The 16,847-nt window shown below is 46.7% G+C and overlaps 2 protein-coding genes across 12 annotated transcripts in view; both read right to left on the bottom strand.

Annotated features, from left to right (window-relative positions):
- Positions 1-8,828, bottom strand: part of Sag (S-antigen, retina and pineal gland (arrestin)) — a 47,016-nt gene extending 38,188 nt beyond the window's left edge. For 2 of the 6 annotated variants that reach the window (XM_017319395.2, XM_017319396.2), the window contains exons 1-2: positions 2,959-8,828; positions 1,594-1,698 (exon numbers count right to left, since the gene is read on the bottom strand). In XM_017319395.2, the coding sequence (XP_017174884.1) occupies positions 1,594-1,659 (66 nt within the window). In that variant the 5' untranslated portion in view covers positions 1,660-1,698; positions 2,959-8,828. Of the gene's footprint in view, positions 1-1,593 lie in introns of all 6 variants that reach the window. The other 4 variants (XM_017319397.2, NM_009118.2, XM_030252328.1 and 1 more) reach the window with 4 other exon arrangements.
- Positions 8,829-14,542: 5,714 nt separating this feature from the next.
- Positions 14,543-16,847, bottom strand: part of Atg16l1 (autophagy related 16-like 1 (S. cerevisiae)) — a 36,422-nt gene continuing 34,117 nt past the window's right edge. For all 6 annotated transcript variants that reach the window (XR_387198.4, XR_003947274.1, XR_003947275.1 and 3 more), the window contains 2 exons: positions 16,284-16,385; positions 14,543-15,755 (listed from right to left, as the gene is read on the bottom strand). Coding sequence is in view for 3 of the 6 variants with exons in the window: in NM_001205391.1 (NP_001192320.1) it covers positions 15,662-15,755; positions 16,284-16,385 (196 nt within the window). In the remaining 3 variants the exon portion in view is untranslated. The remainder of the gene's footprint in view (positions 15,756-16,283; positions 16,386-16,847) is intronic.

Below are 16,847 nucleotides of genomic sequence, written 5' to 3'. Positions count from 1 at the left end.
CTAGCCTTGAACTTAGGATCCTCATGAGTATTGGAATCAGAGATCTGTGCTGCCACTTCCAGCTCAAGGGATGTTTCTTGATTGGTCTGATCCAGTTCTGAGCATCTAATTCCTTTGGCTTGTGATCGGCATAGTGTAGTTAGGTTTCAGACTCAACCAGTGAAGATAAGAGGAAAGTCTCCTGGAGAGCTCCCAGATAAGGTCTCCTGACATTTAAGAGACCATAAGGGGCACTCATCTTGTTTGCTTCCTGCCTAAAGATCACTTCCTGCTACCAGGCCCCATTATCCTCAAACCACAAACTGAAATGAGCTGGGCTGTTCACTACCAGCCTGAGGATCTCACAGAGAAGAGAACAGCAGAGAAACAGTTGCAGAGGCCAGGCACCCATGTCTAGGCCACGCAAGGGTTGCCATTGGAAACTCCCAGTACACAAAACATGAATTGATGGATTCTCCTCCACTCAGACCCTTGCACTAGGGGGAAAAAAAAACTTAAGTAGGGCCTGCACATGCCTGGAACCCGAGTTTCTCAGGAGGCTAAAGCTGGAGGAGTCCAAGTTCAAGGCCAGCCTAGGAAACTTCATGAGATTCTGACTCAAAATAGAAGTAAAATTAGAGATGGGTATATATATATATATATATATATATATATATATATATATATACACACACACACACACACACACACACACACACACACACACACATATATATATATATATATATATATATATATATATATATAAACAGATACATATATATACCTATACATACATACATATATGTGTATACACACACACACACATATGTATCAGTGGTGGGGTGGTAGCCTAGCATATATGAGGCCCTAAGTTTAATTTCCCAGGACCATAGGAGAAGAAAAAGAGGCAAGGAGGGAGGAAAGAAGGAAATACATTTCTTGTTTCACATAATGTCTGTTTAAAGACCAGGTGCATTTCAAGGAGGCATGGCCATAGATAATGGGTGCCTGTTAGGTATTAGAGGGAAGGGGTGGGGTGGAGGATCAGAGGGATGGAGGGGAGAATGGTAGGGGATCAGAGAAGTCAGCACAAAGTAGGAAGGGGAGATAAGGGCTGGACAGACACAGTGGGAGAAAGAGCTGGAGAATGGAAGATGTAGGGCCCCGAAGCTATAAACTCAAAGCACCCAAAGGCTTGATGGAAATGACATTTCCAGCTGATAGAGGAATGGGCAGAGGAGGGCACATGTGAAAAACCTGAAGAATGAAACGGATCTGCACCATCACCGTCCATTAGGTATCCCGGCTAGATATAGCACAGATACACCAGCCTTAGTGTGCTAGTTATGCAGGCTAGTGTGGCCAGTGCTGTATTCCCACGACTTAGTAAGGAAGAATAATGAAGTTGGGATGGGACAATGGGACTGAGATGGTAGGCTGCAGGATCCACTGTTGTTCCTTGGTTCTCTCGCGCCGATTGTCCATCCCATGGACACCAGCCTTCCCTAGGCCTCATGGTAGATGGATGTTGATCAGGTTATATACGACAAATGTCTGCTTCCTACTAATCTTACAATAATTTCCAAGAAGCCTCTCTTCTGTGCCACTTACCGACTTGTCCCGAGAGACCTTCTTGAAGATGACGTGGGATTTATTGGTCTTCCCGCAGGCTGCCATGCTGTCTGTCCCTTGGGATGTACGTCAGAGGTTGGAAGGCTATGAAAGTACAATGATCCCACACATCAAGTTACCCATGCTCTGGACACAAAGCCCACTCCTGTGACTTCCTCCTTTGGACATTTCCTCCCACATGTTCCAGTATCCATCCATGATCAAACCAGCACTGATCAGTTGTACTTTACTGTAGTGTGCAGCTAAAAAATACTTAGTTTTTTTTTTTTATGTGTGTGTGTGTGTGTGTGTGTGTGTGTGTGTGTGTGCGCGCCACATGTGTACAGATGCCTGCAGAGACCAGAAGAGGGTGTTGGATCTCTTGAAGCTGGAGTTATAACCTGACCTGGGTGCTGGGAACTGAACTCGTGTCTTTTGGGAGAACAGCAAGCACTTATAACTGCTGAGTCATTTCTCCAGCCCCAGTTCCCCGCTCCACCCAAATGGGGTCTCAAATGGCTGGCTTGAAACTCACTGTGCAGACCAGACTAGCCTCAAACTCATAGAGATCTACCTAAGTCCACCTCCCAAGTGCTGGGATCAAAGGTGTGTATCACCATGCCGGGCCCATTGTATATTTTGGTATGTTTTGTCTTTCTTGGTAAGCTTCAGGCATTTCAGTAAACTTCACCAGGTAGATCCTAATGGCGTTTTGTCTTTTTTGATTAAATGTTGGTGTCATGTACTTGTAAGGCTGTATCTAAAATTCTGTCGTGCCAGGGGCAGAGTTAGGATTGCAAAGTTTGAGGCCAGCCTGGACTACAAAGTGAGTTCCAGGGCAGCCAGGGTGATTCAGTAAGACTCTGTCTCAAACAAAATCAAACAATTCTATCATAACTAGATTTTTTTCCCTCCTCTTCCTCCTCCTGTCTCATTATGTAGCCCAGGTTGGCCTCAAACTGGCAATCCTCCTGCCTAGTGCTGGGATCACATCTGTGTACCACCACACCTGGCTTTTCTGTGGCTTATGGTAAGCACACAGAAAATATTCCTGAAATATGCCGTATGACTGCTCCCCAAAAGCAGCTGTCAGAGGCACATGAGAGCCCTAGTTCCACCAAGCAGGCCTTTCTTTCCACTCAGCATATCTGTTTCCTCTCAGACTGGCAGATAGGCAAAGCCATCTCATGGTTTGGGACTAAATGCCCTCCAAGTTTCCTTTCCAAGCAAAACCTGTGGCAGTCAGAGGTAGCGAACCCCAGCAAACATGCAGAAGCGCATGTCTGTCCTTGTTGTCCCACCCCCAGACTCCCACCCCATGTCCACTCTGGTTTCTGAGAATGCCTGGGTTTGCTGCTCACTTACCTTGTAATTTGTCACCACCCAGTTGAGCTGGCCAGAGAAGTCACGAGAGGGTACCTGTGCTTTTCGACAGTGAGCAGCCAGCCCACGCTCTGAGGGACCTGGTGCAATCCTATCAGATAACCCCACAGGGCAAGGGTGAGGCCCCTGGCTGCCCCGGGGGGGGAATTTGTAGGGATCTGTGCCCAGCTGTTAGGTCTCAGTGTCTAAAAACCAAATCAGATTTGAGGAGCAGGGAGCTGATTGGATTATCGAGATGGCAGATTGCCCACTTCAGCAGTTCTAGCATTAGCTGGGAGCTCCAATCTTCTCAGAGGGTCCCAAAGATGCACGAGCCATCCAGCTGGCCTGGGCAAGGTGCAAAGAGAGGAATAGCTAATTGAAAGCTTTTGTTTCTTGTTTTTTTTTTTTTTTTTTTAATCCTAAACCTCTTTAGGTTCTGGAAATAGATGGCTTATCCTTTCGCTCTTCACCATCATCAGGAAGGGGTATGTTCGACTGACAGGCCTGATTAAGCTCAGCAGCATTAGGGTGTTATATAAAGAAAAAGGTCAAGGAGAAAGGTCAGCCCAGGGCTGGGCTGCACGTGGCCCTTACCTTCACCCTACACACCAAGAGTTCTGTTGGGCCCTCTGTATCTTTCCTTGTCTTTACACGTTCAGTATGGGTCTACACGCCAGCTAGGCTTCCCCAGGCGGTAATAACTCCATCACCCGATGGGCATCTATCTCTACATCCCAGGCCCTTCTCTATACCCAGTACAGACTTTCTTAACCCTGACCTGATGATTCCCCTGCTGGGGGAGGTCCTGTCACTCTTGCATGGAGACAGACATCTTGGAACATAAGTGAGCCTTCTACCTTCTACCAAGTTTGACCAAGTGTCATTGCCTCAGGGAAGTCCCCCCAGGCACAGGCCTAGGCCAGAGGCACAATTGCCATTCATCCTTACTAGCAGTTCTGTTTCCTTATTAGACTCTGGGCCTGTGAGGCAGAGTATCCACCACTCTGTGTTGCCCTCACTTAGTGAGGAGTAAGCCACGCTCCCAAACACACTCGGAATGATTGGGATGCTATAGCTACTGACAGTGGGCATCACTCTAGCAATAAAACAGTAGCAACAAAAGGCTTATTGTGATATCTGGAGTGAGGGTGTTAGCATTTGTCCCCAAATCTGCTGGCTTTCCATCCAGTCTGAATAATGCCTGCCAGGTTATTATTCCTCACCACTCTGCCCATCAACCAACCGTTTGGTCTGCTGTTCTCCTTTGCTTTTAGTAAACCTGTTTTTTGTTGTTGTTGTTGTTGTTGTTGTTTTGTTTTCACTTTTGCTGTTGCTGCTGCTGCTGCTCCTCTTCTTCCTCCTTCTTCTTCTCCGTTCCCAACCATAAAACCAAGAGTACTTGAGATCCCACACACTTAGAAAGTCAAGTCTCTGGGCCGCAGCAGTAACAGCTGATGGTTTAGTGAAGCATGTTTACCATGGCGATGGATTTCATGATAGTATTTCCACACATCTGTCACTGTACTTCATTCTATTTCAATCTCTGTCCCCCAAAAGCTCTCTTCTGTGTCCCCTTTATTTAGTTTTACCTAAAATTGCCAAAGCTTTTAATTTCCAAGGGAAAACTTCTTATTTGAATTCATTACTTTGAGATAGAGTCATGCTTACATACCTTTGGTTAGCTTATAACTCAAAATCCTTCCATCTTAGCCTTTGAGTCAAAACTTTTTCTTTTCTTTTTCTTGAGTCAGGCCTCACTATGTCACTCTGGCTAGCCTGGAACTCCCTACATAGACCAGGCTGGTCTTTTACTCAGAGTCCATTCGCTTCTGCCTCCTGGGTGCTGGAATTAAAGAAGTACAACACCACACCTGGCAAAACATTTTCTAAAAAGATTTACTTTAAAATTGGTTATGTATATGAGCATTTTGTCTGCATGTATGTGCATCATGAATTTGCCTGGTGCTTGCCTAGGCCTGAAAGGGGGCCCAGCTCTCCGGAGCTGGGATAGATGGTTGTGTGTGGACCTCTGTGTGGGTGCTAAGAACTAATCCAGGTTCTTTCCAAGAATAGTGAGTGCTCCTAATCGCTAAGCCACGTCTCCAGCCACAATGTCGGCTTTTTAAAGATATTTATTTTATGTGTATGCCATAGAACATGTCTGTGTACCACTTATATGTAGTACCTACAGAGGCGCAGAACCTCCTAGAACCAGAGTTACAGTTGTGAACCCCCATGTGGGTGCTGGAAATCAAACCCAGATCCTCTACAAGAGCAGCCAGTGCTCCTGATCACTGAGCCATCTCTCCAGCCCCAAAGGGTTTTTTTTAAGTGGACAAATCCCAGTTCAGTGTAAAAGGACTGATAAAGGAAAACGTTATCCAATGAACTGCAGTTATATTTATCCTAGCTTTTTAGGTTTGTTTAGTGTGTCCCCCACCCTGTACCTGCTCGTAGCAATTCTCCTGCTTTAGCATCCCCCCCAAACCCCTTTCCCATACTGGGATTATATGTGTGTGCCATCAAACCTGATTAGTTTCTGCAGCTGGGACACTGTGGGCCCTTCAGAGATTGCTCTTCTCCTAGAGACAGACATTAAAAACCCTGGCTTCCCAGTGCTCCCGGCCCAGAGCCTATATTCCCAATCACCTTCCTCCTGGCATCCTAGTGCTCCTGACCCGAAGCCCACATTCCCCATTGCTCTCCTCCTTTGGAGTCTCTGACCTAACTCAGGCTGGCTTTAAACCCATGATCCTCCTGCCTCCCCTTCTGGAGAGCTAGTAGCAGAGGCTTACACCTCATGCTTCCCTCAGACCCCAACTCTTTTCATCAAGGCTGTTATTCTCCAGGCCCTAGTCTGCCATAATCACAGCTAGACCCCCCCCCCATACTCCCCAGATTGTCCATGGTCTGTCTTGCCTATCATTTCCATGGAAACAGCAAAAAGAGCATTGCCATGGTTTCCCCTCACTCCCTGCAAACCCTAGCGTTTCCCAGTGTGGTTCTGTGTGGCACGGCAAGCCCCCTCTTCTGGGGAACTATGAGTGACAAATCTCATTCTGGTACAGTTGCCTCCTGATCATCACACCTGAATAATAGTAAAACTGACATTTTCAAATTCTAGGACTATTTATTTGTTACTTAAGCCACCAAGGAATAAGGTAATACAGGGACAAGGTCCCTCTAGTAGAAAGTGACACATATGGACCACTGTCCCAACCGCCTTCGAGGTATTGCCTAGGGTTAGCTTGGATCCAGGAAGTCTTTAGATCCTGCTTCTGGCCGAGAAACAGGATGTGCTAAGGAGTCAACATCCTTGTGTAATGTGCGACCCCAGAAGAGATGCTCAATCGGATAAGTGGGGTTCTGAATAAACACAAAATTAACACAGTTTATTTTGGATAAACTGGGAAAAATGTGAAAAGGGTTCAGATGAGATTTACTGAATAGAGGCTGGAAGACCTCAGCAGGTAGAGGAGCTTGCTGTGCAAACCTAATAATGACCCAAGTTCAACCCCTGCTTCCCATTATGGAAGGGGAGACTCTACTCCCGGAAGCTGTGCTCCCATCTCTATCTACATGAGTGCTTTGGTACATGCAGGAGACCCTGTACCAAAAACCAAAATAAGGGGCTGGAGAGATGGCTCAGCAGTTAAGAGCACTGGCTGCTCTTGCAGAGGCCCTGGGCTTAATTCCCAGCATCCACATGGTGGCTCACAACCCCCTGTAGCTCAGGGGACCTGATACTTTCTTCTGACCCCCACCAGCACCATGTGCACACATGGTACACATATACACATGCAGGAACACAAAGCAGTCACACATGTAAAATAAAATTTAAAAAGAAAATTAAAAACTAAAGTAAAGATAAAGCATTAAAATAGGCTATAGGCTGGGCATGGTAGTACACACACTTTTAATTCCAGTGCTCAGGAGGTAGCCTGGTCTACATAGTGAGTTCCAGGCCAGCCAGAGCTACACAGTGAGACTCTGTCTCAAAAACAAAAGAAACAAAAACTGGATTATAAATCCAGGAGACGGACTGGAGAGATGACTCAGTGAGTATGAGCACCGACTGCTCTTCTGAAGGTCCTGAGTTCAAATCCCAGCAACCACATGGTGGCTCACAACCACCTATAATGAGATCTGATGCCCTCTTCTGGTGTGTCTGAAGATAGCTACAGTGTACTTATTTATAATTAAAAATGAGCAGGGCCGACCAGAGCAAGCAGAGATCCTAAATTCAATTCCCAACAACCGCATGAAGACTCAAAACTACAGTGTACTCATATACATAAAATAAATAAATCTTTAAAAAAATAAATCCAGGAGACTAACTTATCCATTTGAAATATAAAAACAGGAACTGGAGGGCCTTGCAGAGGGCCAGGTTTGGGTCCCAAAACCTGCAAGGTTGCTGACAACCATCTATAATTCCAGTTCCAAGAGATCCGCTCCTCCTCCTCCTCTGTAGGCACCAGTTACACACATACATACTTTCAGGCAAAACATTCACATACACAAAATTAAAAAAAAAACAAACCAAAAACCTCTAAAATATTTTTTCTTCAAATATAAAAATAATGATTACAGGTGTGATGGTGCATGCCTGTAATCAGAGGATTTCTGCAAGTTCAAAGCCAGTTAGGCCTACACAGGTTGGCCTACATTAACCTCCCCTGGCATCCCCACCCCGCCAACCCTGCACCCCCAACACTAGGACCAACAATAGGGTTCAGTGGTAGATACTTGCCACAAAATTCTAATGACATGAGTTCAGTCCCTGGAACCCACATAGAAATGTGAGCAGAGAGAGCCGAGTGCACCAAGCTGTCCTCTGACCTCCCCACACAAGCTGTCACCTGTGCACACTCACACATACACATCACCTACACACAGGATAACAACTAAAGGCAAAAATATAAAAAGCAAAAAGATTCACAAATTCAAAAGAGAAGGAAAAAAAAAGAGCCAGATCTCTCTAATCCTCCAGCTGAAAGGACTCCTGTGGCAACAGGCCTTGGACCTGCCTACAAGCTATATGCTCCTGGAATCCTGCATCCTCTCATTGATTCAGGGGTGCCAGGCTACAAGAAGAGTGCAGATAAGCACATCTTAGTCACTGAAGTGCCTTAACTGTGTGTGCATGCATGTATGGGAACTAGGAATCCAAATACTTCCATGTGGAAGCATCATTTTTAGCCTCTGGTCTATGGTGATTTATTCTCCTCTTCTTGATGGAGAAATAGGGGACAGAAGGGCATTCTTGTTTCTAAAAGCCAAATATCTTCCAGATACCAGACATGATTGTGAGGCTCTCAGCATTTCGGTGTGACTCTTCCCACCTTTACAACACAGCCTTCAGAACCCATGTGACTTGCCCACCATCAGTATAAGGTCTAGTGAGATCTAACACTTGCTTCTATCAAGCCTTCCACAGACCTCCCAGCTCTGGGCAAGGGCAGATCTGCCAGTCTGTAGCTGTGCATTACATAACTGCATGGTGAAATTGCAGAGCCCAGGGAACAGTTGGAAGACACACAATAAACCTACACCCAGTTGGCAAGACCAGCAACGCTTGCTGTGTGTGTGCAATGCTTAACCCTTAAACATTTCAGAAGATAGCTCAGGAGCACAAGGACAGAAACATCCATTCTATAAAATAAGCACAGAGTAGCTGTGCTCTGTGAAAAGTCCTTACTTTGCAAAATAGGTGATTTCAGAGTTGGGCACAATGTCTCATGTTATTAATCCCAGCATTCTGGTTAAAGCGGGAGGACCTTAAGTTCAAGGACAATGTGGGCTACATATGAGAAAAAGAAAAAGTGGGGGGCGGTGCTGAAGAGATGGCTCAAAGATGAACACTTGCTGCTCTATCAGAGGACCTGAATTCAGTTCCCAGTACCCACACTGGGTAGACACAGACACACACAGACACACACAGACACACATACACAGGCACCTATAACTCCAGACACACACACAGTCTTTCATCTTTCTCTTAGATTTCTTCTTGGAGTTGAATGGCCTGAACCTCCATTCCAGGCATCCTGATCACAAGGGACCTTTCTCTGGAGTCACCCACAGGGAGCAGCAGCTCCAAGCCCTGTGTCTCAACCTTAAACACTAAGGTCAGGGCTTGTGGGGGAGGGGTGGTGCTATGGCCTTGTCATCTTAGGGGACACATGGTGGAGGAAAGCAGGTACTGTGCTAAATATCAACTGCAAATAAAGATGGCATGTCCTCCGGCAGAGCTTTATGGAGCAAACATTAGGAAGTCTGAAGAGGCTGCCATTTTTGAAGACTTATCAGGGAACACGAGCTTTTAAAAGCCATCAGCTGAAGCTAGAGACTCAGCAGTAAGAATGCTGGTTGCTCTTCCAGAGGACCTGGGTTAGATCCCCAGTACACACTGACTACACAGGGGCTCACAGCTGCATGTAACTCCAGTTCCAGGGGTGTGATACCCTTTTCTGGCCTCCGAAGGCATCAGGCATGCAAGCAGTATACAGACATGCGTGCAGGCAAAAGGCTCAAATATAAAATACAATACTGAGAAAAATGAAAATTATCACTTCAATCCCTACTTGTATCTCTTAATTAATCCTCCATAGAACAGAGGGCTGTTTGGGGTGGGACTGGCTAATATTATGAAAACATAATTCACAAACTCTCATAGTAGCAAGACCTTACAAATAAAATCAAGTCCACACTCCAGCTTTTCTTTGGATTTCTTGTGCATTATTCTCAACACTTTACTGAGTGCTTTCAAGATTGGGAAATCACTAACTCATAACACACTTATTTTTGGTCTCACTCTGCAGCCTTGACTGGTCTTTAACTCTGGACCTCAGCCTCCCAAATGGGCTTACAGGCATGTGCCATTACAGTTTGGTTGCAGGAGGACTATTGGTATGAAATTGGCTTTTCTTCTACTTCTCCCCATTGGTCCAAGTTAATCTTTCTCCCTTGTGCAAATTTATCTATGATGAGCATAAGGATACTTACCCCCAAGGGGCACCGGAGTCCTTTACCACTCACACCCAATGCTGCTGATGCTCCAGGTTTGTGTAGTGGGATCTTGGTAGATGCAGATAGGAGCCCTGGCTGAGAAAGATGCTCCATCTCCCTGCTATTTCCTTTTCATTTGTACAAGGCAACACAACAGCCTGACCTTTTTTTTTTTGTTTTGTTTTGTGTGTGTGTGTGTGTGTATGTGTGAAGAGAAGCTCCTGGAAAAAATGTTTAGTGCAGGGTTAGAGACAGGAGGACTGCATCCGACTTCCTCTTTTCCTCCACCACTGATGGCTGCTATACGCCCGCGTGCTTCTTTAGGTTCTGTATTGCCCACTACACCCCAATGCCAACGCGGTCTCCATAACAGTGAGTACACTTCTAAAGAACTCAGTGTCCTTTGCCTACTTTGGATAAATTCTAGGATCGGCGAACCTGACATCTGTGCAAAGTTATGTGGATATGCTTTAAAACATTTGAAAATTGCATTTATTTCGCGTGTGCCCATGCGCAGGCACACGTGCCGCAACATGCAAGTGGAGGTGCAAGGCAAAGCTGCAGGAGATGGTTGTCTTTTAACGCGAGGGTTCTGGGGACAGCACTCAGGTCGTCAGGCTTGGGTGCAAATATCCTTAGCCTCCGAGCCACCTCAGTAGCTCCAGTCGCTAGCCTTTTATTGTTTTTTAAAAAAATACCTTTTTTGATACTATAATTATAAGACGTCTCCCTTCCCTTTCTTCTCTCCAGACACTTCATGGACTTCTCCACTCTCCTTCAAATCCATGGCCTCTTCCTTACATGAATTGTTACTATATGTGTGTACATATTCCTAAATATAACATATTGAGTCCATATGTTACCTGTATGCATGCTCTCAGGCTGACCATTTGGCACTAGACAACAGAGTGATGTGTTCTTCTTGCCTAGGGAGGACCACCTCTCCCACTGCCAGCTTGACTCAGTTGCCTATAGTTGTGTAGGGTTGAGGCTGTGTGAGGCCCTGTTATTTGCTGTGACTGTTGGTGGCCTCCCTGCTCAGCTCAGCTCACATTTGGGTGGTCACAGCGCTGAGACTCTGCAGATGTAGCTTCTGATGTTACTAGGCAACAGTCTCACAGCAAACTCCTCTGGTTCTTACAACCTTTCTGCCCCTCTGCAGCAATGCTCCCCGAGCCTTAAGGTACAGGGTCCACAGCTCTGCATTTTGACTGGCTGTGGTTTTCTGTAGTGGTCTTCCCTTAAGAAGTGTCCAAATGGGCTGGAGAGATAGCTTGGCGGTTAAGAGCACTGACTGCTCTTCCAAAGGTCCTGAGTTCAGTTCCCAGCAACCACATGGTGGCTCACAACCATCTTAACGGGAGGGATCCGATGCCCTGTTTTAGTGTGTCTGAAGAGATCGACAGTATACTCTCATACATAAAATAAACAAATCTTTAAAAAAAAAGTGTCCACTTTCCTTTGGATCAATCTGCTGCTTATAGATCTTAACCTGAACGACAACCAATGTCTTTGTTGGCTAGTGTTAAGACCTGGTGACTATACATCTTAAATCTATAAACGATAACAAAATTGTTCACTTTAGAATAGTATGTGAGGGTCAGAGAGGTGACTGGGAACGCAACGTGCTCACCATCAAGTCTGACAACTCAATCTGATTCACGGAGCCCACAGAGCGGGAGAGAACTGCCACAAGTTGTCCTCTGAGCTCTACACATGCACCGTAGCAAACACTGCCCTCCAGAAATGAATGAGCAAGCATACATAGCATGGTGTGGGAATCACAGGCCAGTAAACTACCTACAAATCTCTGAGTTCAAGCCCCAGCATTGCAGAAGCGAGGTTTGGTGGCACAGCACTCAGGCTGAAGAGGCAGGAGGATCAGAAGTTCAAGCTTATGCTCAGCAAGTTTGAGGCAGCTCTGGAATAACTAACACACAGTCTCAAAACCAAACCTTCAGTAAGTCTCTGCTACGTGCCATGTACGTAGTAGAGTACTAGGCCCTAAGCGTGGCTCCTGACTTGGTCTGTCTCTCAGAACCATTTGGTATTCTGCAACTAGCAGGCCTCTGGCTCCCCACCTAAAACCCCAGCATGTGAGAACCACAAGCATCCCTCCTGCCCTGTTTGTCTAGTTATCTCTGAAGTAAAAAGGAAGCCCAGATACCAATTCACCCGCTTTCCCTGCCTAGCTGTGTCCTGGGGTAAGAGCAAACCTGCGGAAGCCCAGCACACTGTAATGTGCAAGGCTGGTGTCTGTTCTTGAGATAGATTCTTGAGTTTTCGAAGGAAAACCAATCAAATCCTATGGGTCACTGAAACATCAGCAAGTTATACTGCTCCAGAAGTGATGGGAGAGCAGGTCTTACTGGGCTGACTCCAAGATGGCAGCATGCTTTTCTTCTCCCCGAACTCATGTCTCCAGGGGTGGATTCAGAGCACCAACCCTGCCCACTTCACCTGCTACAGTCAACATGATGTTAGCAGGCACCTCAAATGGTGACAAACACTCACACTGATGCTTTCTTGCTATCCCATCCCTAATGCCCTAGTTGGCCTCATATCAACAGACCAAGTGAGGATTTGGAGGACCCACTCCAACCATTTTTCTTTTAAAAGATTTATTTATTATATGTAAGTACACTGTAGCTGTCTTCAGACACACCAGAAGAGGGCAACAGATCACATTACAGATGGTTGTGAGCCACCATGTGGTGGCTGGGATTTGAACTTAGGACCTTTGAAAGAACAGTCAGTGCTCTTAACCGCTGAGCCCCCGCCCTCTAACCATTTATCCCCATATGATTCAGTAACAGTGTTTTAAGATCTTAGGTAAACAAGATGGCTTAGTGGGTAAGCTGTTTCCTATCAGGCCTGATGACCCAACTCTTATCCCAGGACCCATGTGGCAGAACCAATTCCTGCAAGTTTTCCTCTGACCTCCACACGTGTAGTGTAACACAGATGTCCTACAGACAGTAGTCAGGGAATGTTGTTTTACCATGTTTTTAAAGTCAGCTTACAGGTTTCTTCCTTCATCTTAAGCATTTTATTTTGGGTGTTCCCTCCCTTCCCCTTCCATCCCTAGGAGCTGACCTACTTTAGCCCTCATGTGTTCCGTCATCTTCCCACCCATTCCTTTAAACACCTAAGGCCGTTCTAGTTTCTGGACTTTTCACCCACACTTACTTCCACTGACATACACATAACAATTAGAAGCTCAGATCTGCTTTCTATCCTGGGTTACCTCGCCTTCTAACTCCATCCAAATCCCCCGCAAATTTCATGTTTATGGTTCAAAAAAAATTCCGTGTATGTCTGTGTGTCTCTGTGTGTGTATGTTTTCATCATCCGTTCCTGTCTTGATGGAGATCTAGGCTGATTCACATCTTCGCTATTGTTAAGAATGGTGATAAACATGAATGTGCAAGTGCCTCTGCAGTCCCGGGAGTCCCTAGGAGTCCTCTGGCTGGGTCACATGATAGTTCTGATCTTAAGATTTATGAGAAGGTTCTACACTGATTCCCATAGTGGCTGCACTGAGCCGCTGTATTTTAAGGTAGTTTCGTATGTAGCAAAAGCTAAACAGATCCTGATCTAAGCAAACGGATCATTAAACAGCCAAGGATGCCAGTGGAGGTGCTGCAGGGCATGGGTGTGCCAAGTAAACTGGGAAAGCACCCCTAATGAACAGCTCAGGAGCAGCTCAGAGGTAGAGACAGACTCAGAGGTAGAGACAGACACCAGCAAAGAATGCGATGAAAGCGGGAACTGAGATCACAGCAGCCAGTGGTCTGCTCAGGGGAGGGAGCCAAGAATGGATCGGTGTGATCTCTCGCTGGCACACACTCAGGCACTTCCACAGCAACCCATTCAAGTTTAGGGATCCTTCATTTCGTCTGAGATTTATGTTAATGAATGAAAATTGAGGTACTGTTTGACACTCACTGAAATAGGATACAGATAACGTCATGGATGACTCACTTTGCATGCCCCCCATATGGACCTGGAGTGGCAGAGTGTCAAGGGACAGGGTTAGCATAAACATGCCCATCTGAGTCATGAAGCTGGCCAGAGCTCAGCTTGAAACAACTTCCCATTTTTAAAATAAAATATAATTCAGACAGCCTACTTTGAGAACTAAAACCCAAGTATTACTACTTGGGTTATCTTACAGAAGCTAAAATGTGGTTTCCATAAAAACAAGGCTAAGTACAATGTAGCATGTCATTGCTTCTCACCTTAGTGCCTCCCACACAGGCAGAGTGTAAACGCCATGCTTCAGCACTGAGATTCACAAAACCCCAGTTAGGGAAACAGACACGATGGGGTGTTCTGTATGCCTTGAATCATGGCAATCTTGTTTCCCAGCCAAAGGTTGGGCAACCTTCCCAGGGCAAGGTTGTGTAGCCTTGTTATACCATCCATTGGGCAGCAACAGGGTTGAGGGTAAGCTGGTCCAAGCTTCACACAAAGCAAGATCTTATCTCCAAAAAAAGGAATAAGTATCAGAAAAACCAGTTCCTTTCCCCCTTACTTAAGGATGTGACAGAAAAGACAATCAAGACGCAAGGAGTTTGAAAAGTATATAACAGAATTTCTTCTTTATTTACAATCAAGTTCTGTTGGGACACATAATTAAATAAATAAAAGATGTGCCCTGGCCAGCGAATCTCAACTTCCAACGCCACAAACTCTCTGGGAGCAAAGCAACAGGTGGGTTTCGGGCAGGGCAGGCAGAACTGCTGTCCCTCTTCCCGAGCTCCAGCACTCATGTTGTCCCTGCTGTCCAGAGAACAGTGTGGAAGCAAAAAATAAAGTGCAAAGTAAGTGTGACAGACAAACGTGGCGCTCAGACCATGTGCACGGGCGAGCAGGACAGAGAATGCTTTCCCAGCCCAGCCTTCATCATCACCAGCTCCTAGGTAGGCTTCTCTTACCAACACTGCACTGCACGCACAGGCAGTGGCTGGCCTCACCACTCTCTGCTCCAGGTGAGTGCTCGGCCACCTGCTGTGCACGTGCAGTGATGCAGGGTAAAGATGTGTTTCTCACCTCTGCTGCAAATTCTACCAGACAGGGAAAGGTTGGCACAGTCCTTTCCTCACACACACACAAAGCTATGTGCAAGTGTTGGCAGGAAGGGAGTTCAGGGTTCTGAGGGCCAGCTGAAGATGCAGGTTTCAGCAGTGAGACCAGACATACCACCAGCCCTGAAAACAGCTCCACCCATCCTTTGTCACAGGAGGACAGGCCCGGATTTGGTTTCCACTGACCCAGTGCCTACAGTGAGCCCCCTGGGTAAGTGACTCCACAGAAAGGGGGCGAGCATCAGGCTACAACAGACTTTGGAAAGATGGGAAGAGCACAGGGGACCCAATACCCGGTGTGTGGGGTTGTCCTTGGCACTGTGTCCAGTGGGGAGACCCAGCAGGGACCCTGTACTCCCCATGAGGTATGGAAGGTCAGAGTTAGTAGTGTTTCCCACCCAAATGCAGACAAAAATCTGAACCTCTGCTAGGGACTTGCAGAGTCAGTTTGGTTCAGTGTTGGTTCTTCTCAGCCATTAGAGACCTTAAGTCAAAGTTCTCAAGAAAGCTACGGCACCACATGGCTTCAGCTCTTTTCTGGGAGGACACATCATTCTCCAAGATGGGCCGTGGGGTCCCACGGTGCTCCTAAGGGTGCAGCATCAAGGCTGTGCCCACAGCACAGCTCTGCTTCCTTTGTCCACACTGACAACATGTAAGCCCGAGGGGGCCCACGCCACCGCATTGATAGAAGAGCTTAAGGACCAATTAGAAGAGACTTCAGTCAGCAAGACACCAGACCCATGCACGTGCAAAATACAGGCACACCCTCCCACAGCAGGGGCGTATGCTATGAAAGCTGCACTGTGTCCCAGTAACAGCACTGAACTAGACAGGTGACATCTCCATTAGCAACCAGGCCTTATCTGGTTCACCCCAAGAGTAGCCCTTAGGGAAGCAGAAAGAGAACACTCAGCTCCGTAGAGCAGAACAACTGCCAGGTCATGAGCAGAGCTTGCCAATCCACAGGAAGCCAGGGCCCTGAGGTTTTCCCCAGTGGCCACCGATTGATGGCTCTACCTGTGGCACCTCAGTCACTGTGGAGTGGTGAAGCCTGGCCCCACTAATTTTAGTCAATCAGTCCTGGAAATAGGAAGGGGGACTGCTTTCCAGGAGCCCACTGAGGTTCGCGCCCAACCAAAGACTGCATAAGCCCTGGGATGAGCTCACAGGCTCTGCTTTAGACGTAGGCCTGAGTACATGCCCTGGAGGAGCTCATCTTACCTGTGCTGTTTTGAAAGAACCTTCTCCACTTTCCCTGTCAGCACACTCCAGACATAAAGAGAACCCTCGGCTGAGCCTGCTGCCACGTAACTGCCATCAGGGCTGGAGGAGACAGTAAGAGGGCAAAAGCTATAAACTTTTAGCCTCGCATGACCACTTCTATGCTCACAGATGCAGGTCACAGGCTAGCTGTGAGCAGCCTTGTTCTTTCAGCCACCTGGCTACCCAAGAGCAGTGCCATGCTGCTATTTGAAGCTCCACGTCCCTACTCATCAGACTGAAGTACACACAGGGGAGTCCAAAGCCAATCTCTAAAAAGCTTAAAGTTTCTGCCCACAAACAGGCTTGCTGTACAGTTCAGCAACTGTAGGCAGGGGAAACCATAAAGTGCTCAGACGCAGTTGGGGAGACGGCCTACTGTGTCAAGAGTGTTTTCTGCAGCATGAGGATCCAATCTCCAAAACCAATGGTAAAAAACTGTGCATGTGCACATAAGAACCTGAAATCCAGGCCTGCCGGGGAAAAGACAGGCTTGCAGGCTGTCAGCCTAGCTCTAGGTTCAGG

This window comes from Mus musculus, chromosome 1, assembly GCF_000001635.26.
Source record: "Mus musculus strain C57BL/6J chromosome 1, GRCm38.p6 C57BL/6J".
NCBI classification, from domain to species: Eukaryota; Metazoa; Chordata; class Mammalia; order Rodentia; family Muridae; genus Mus; species Mus musculus.
The sequence above is the reverse complement of the archived record's forward strand: the minus strand, read 5'-3'. Positions and strand labels throughout refer to the sequence as shown.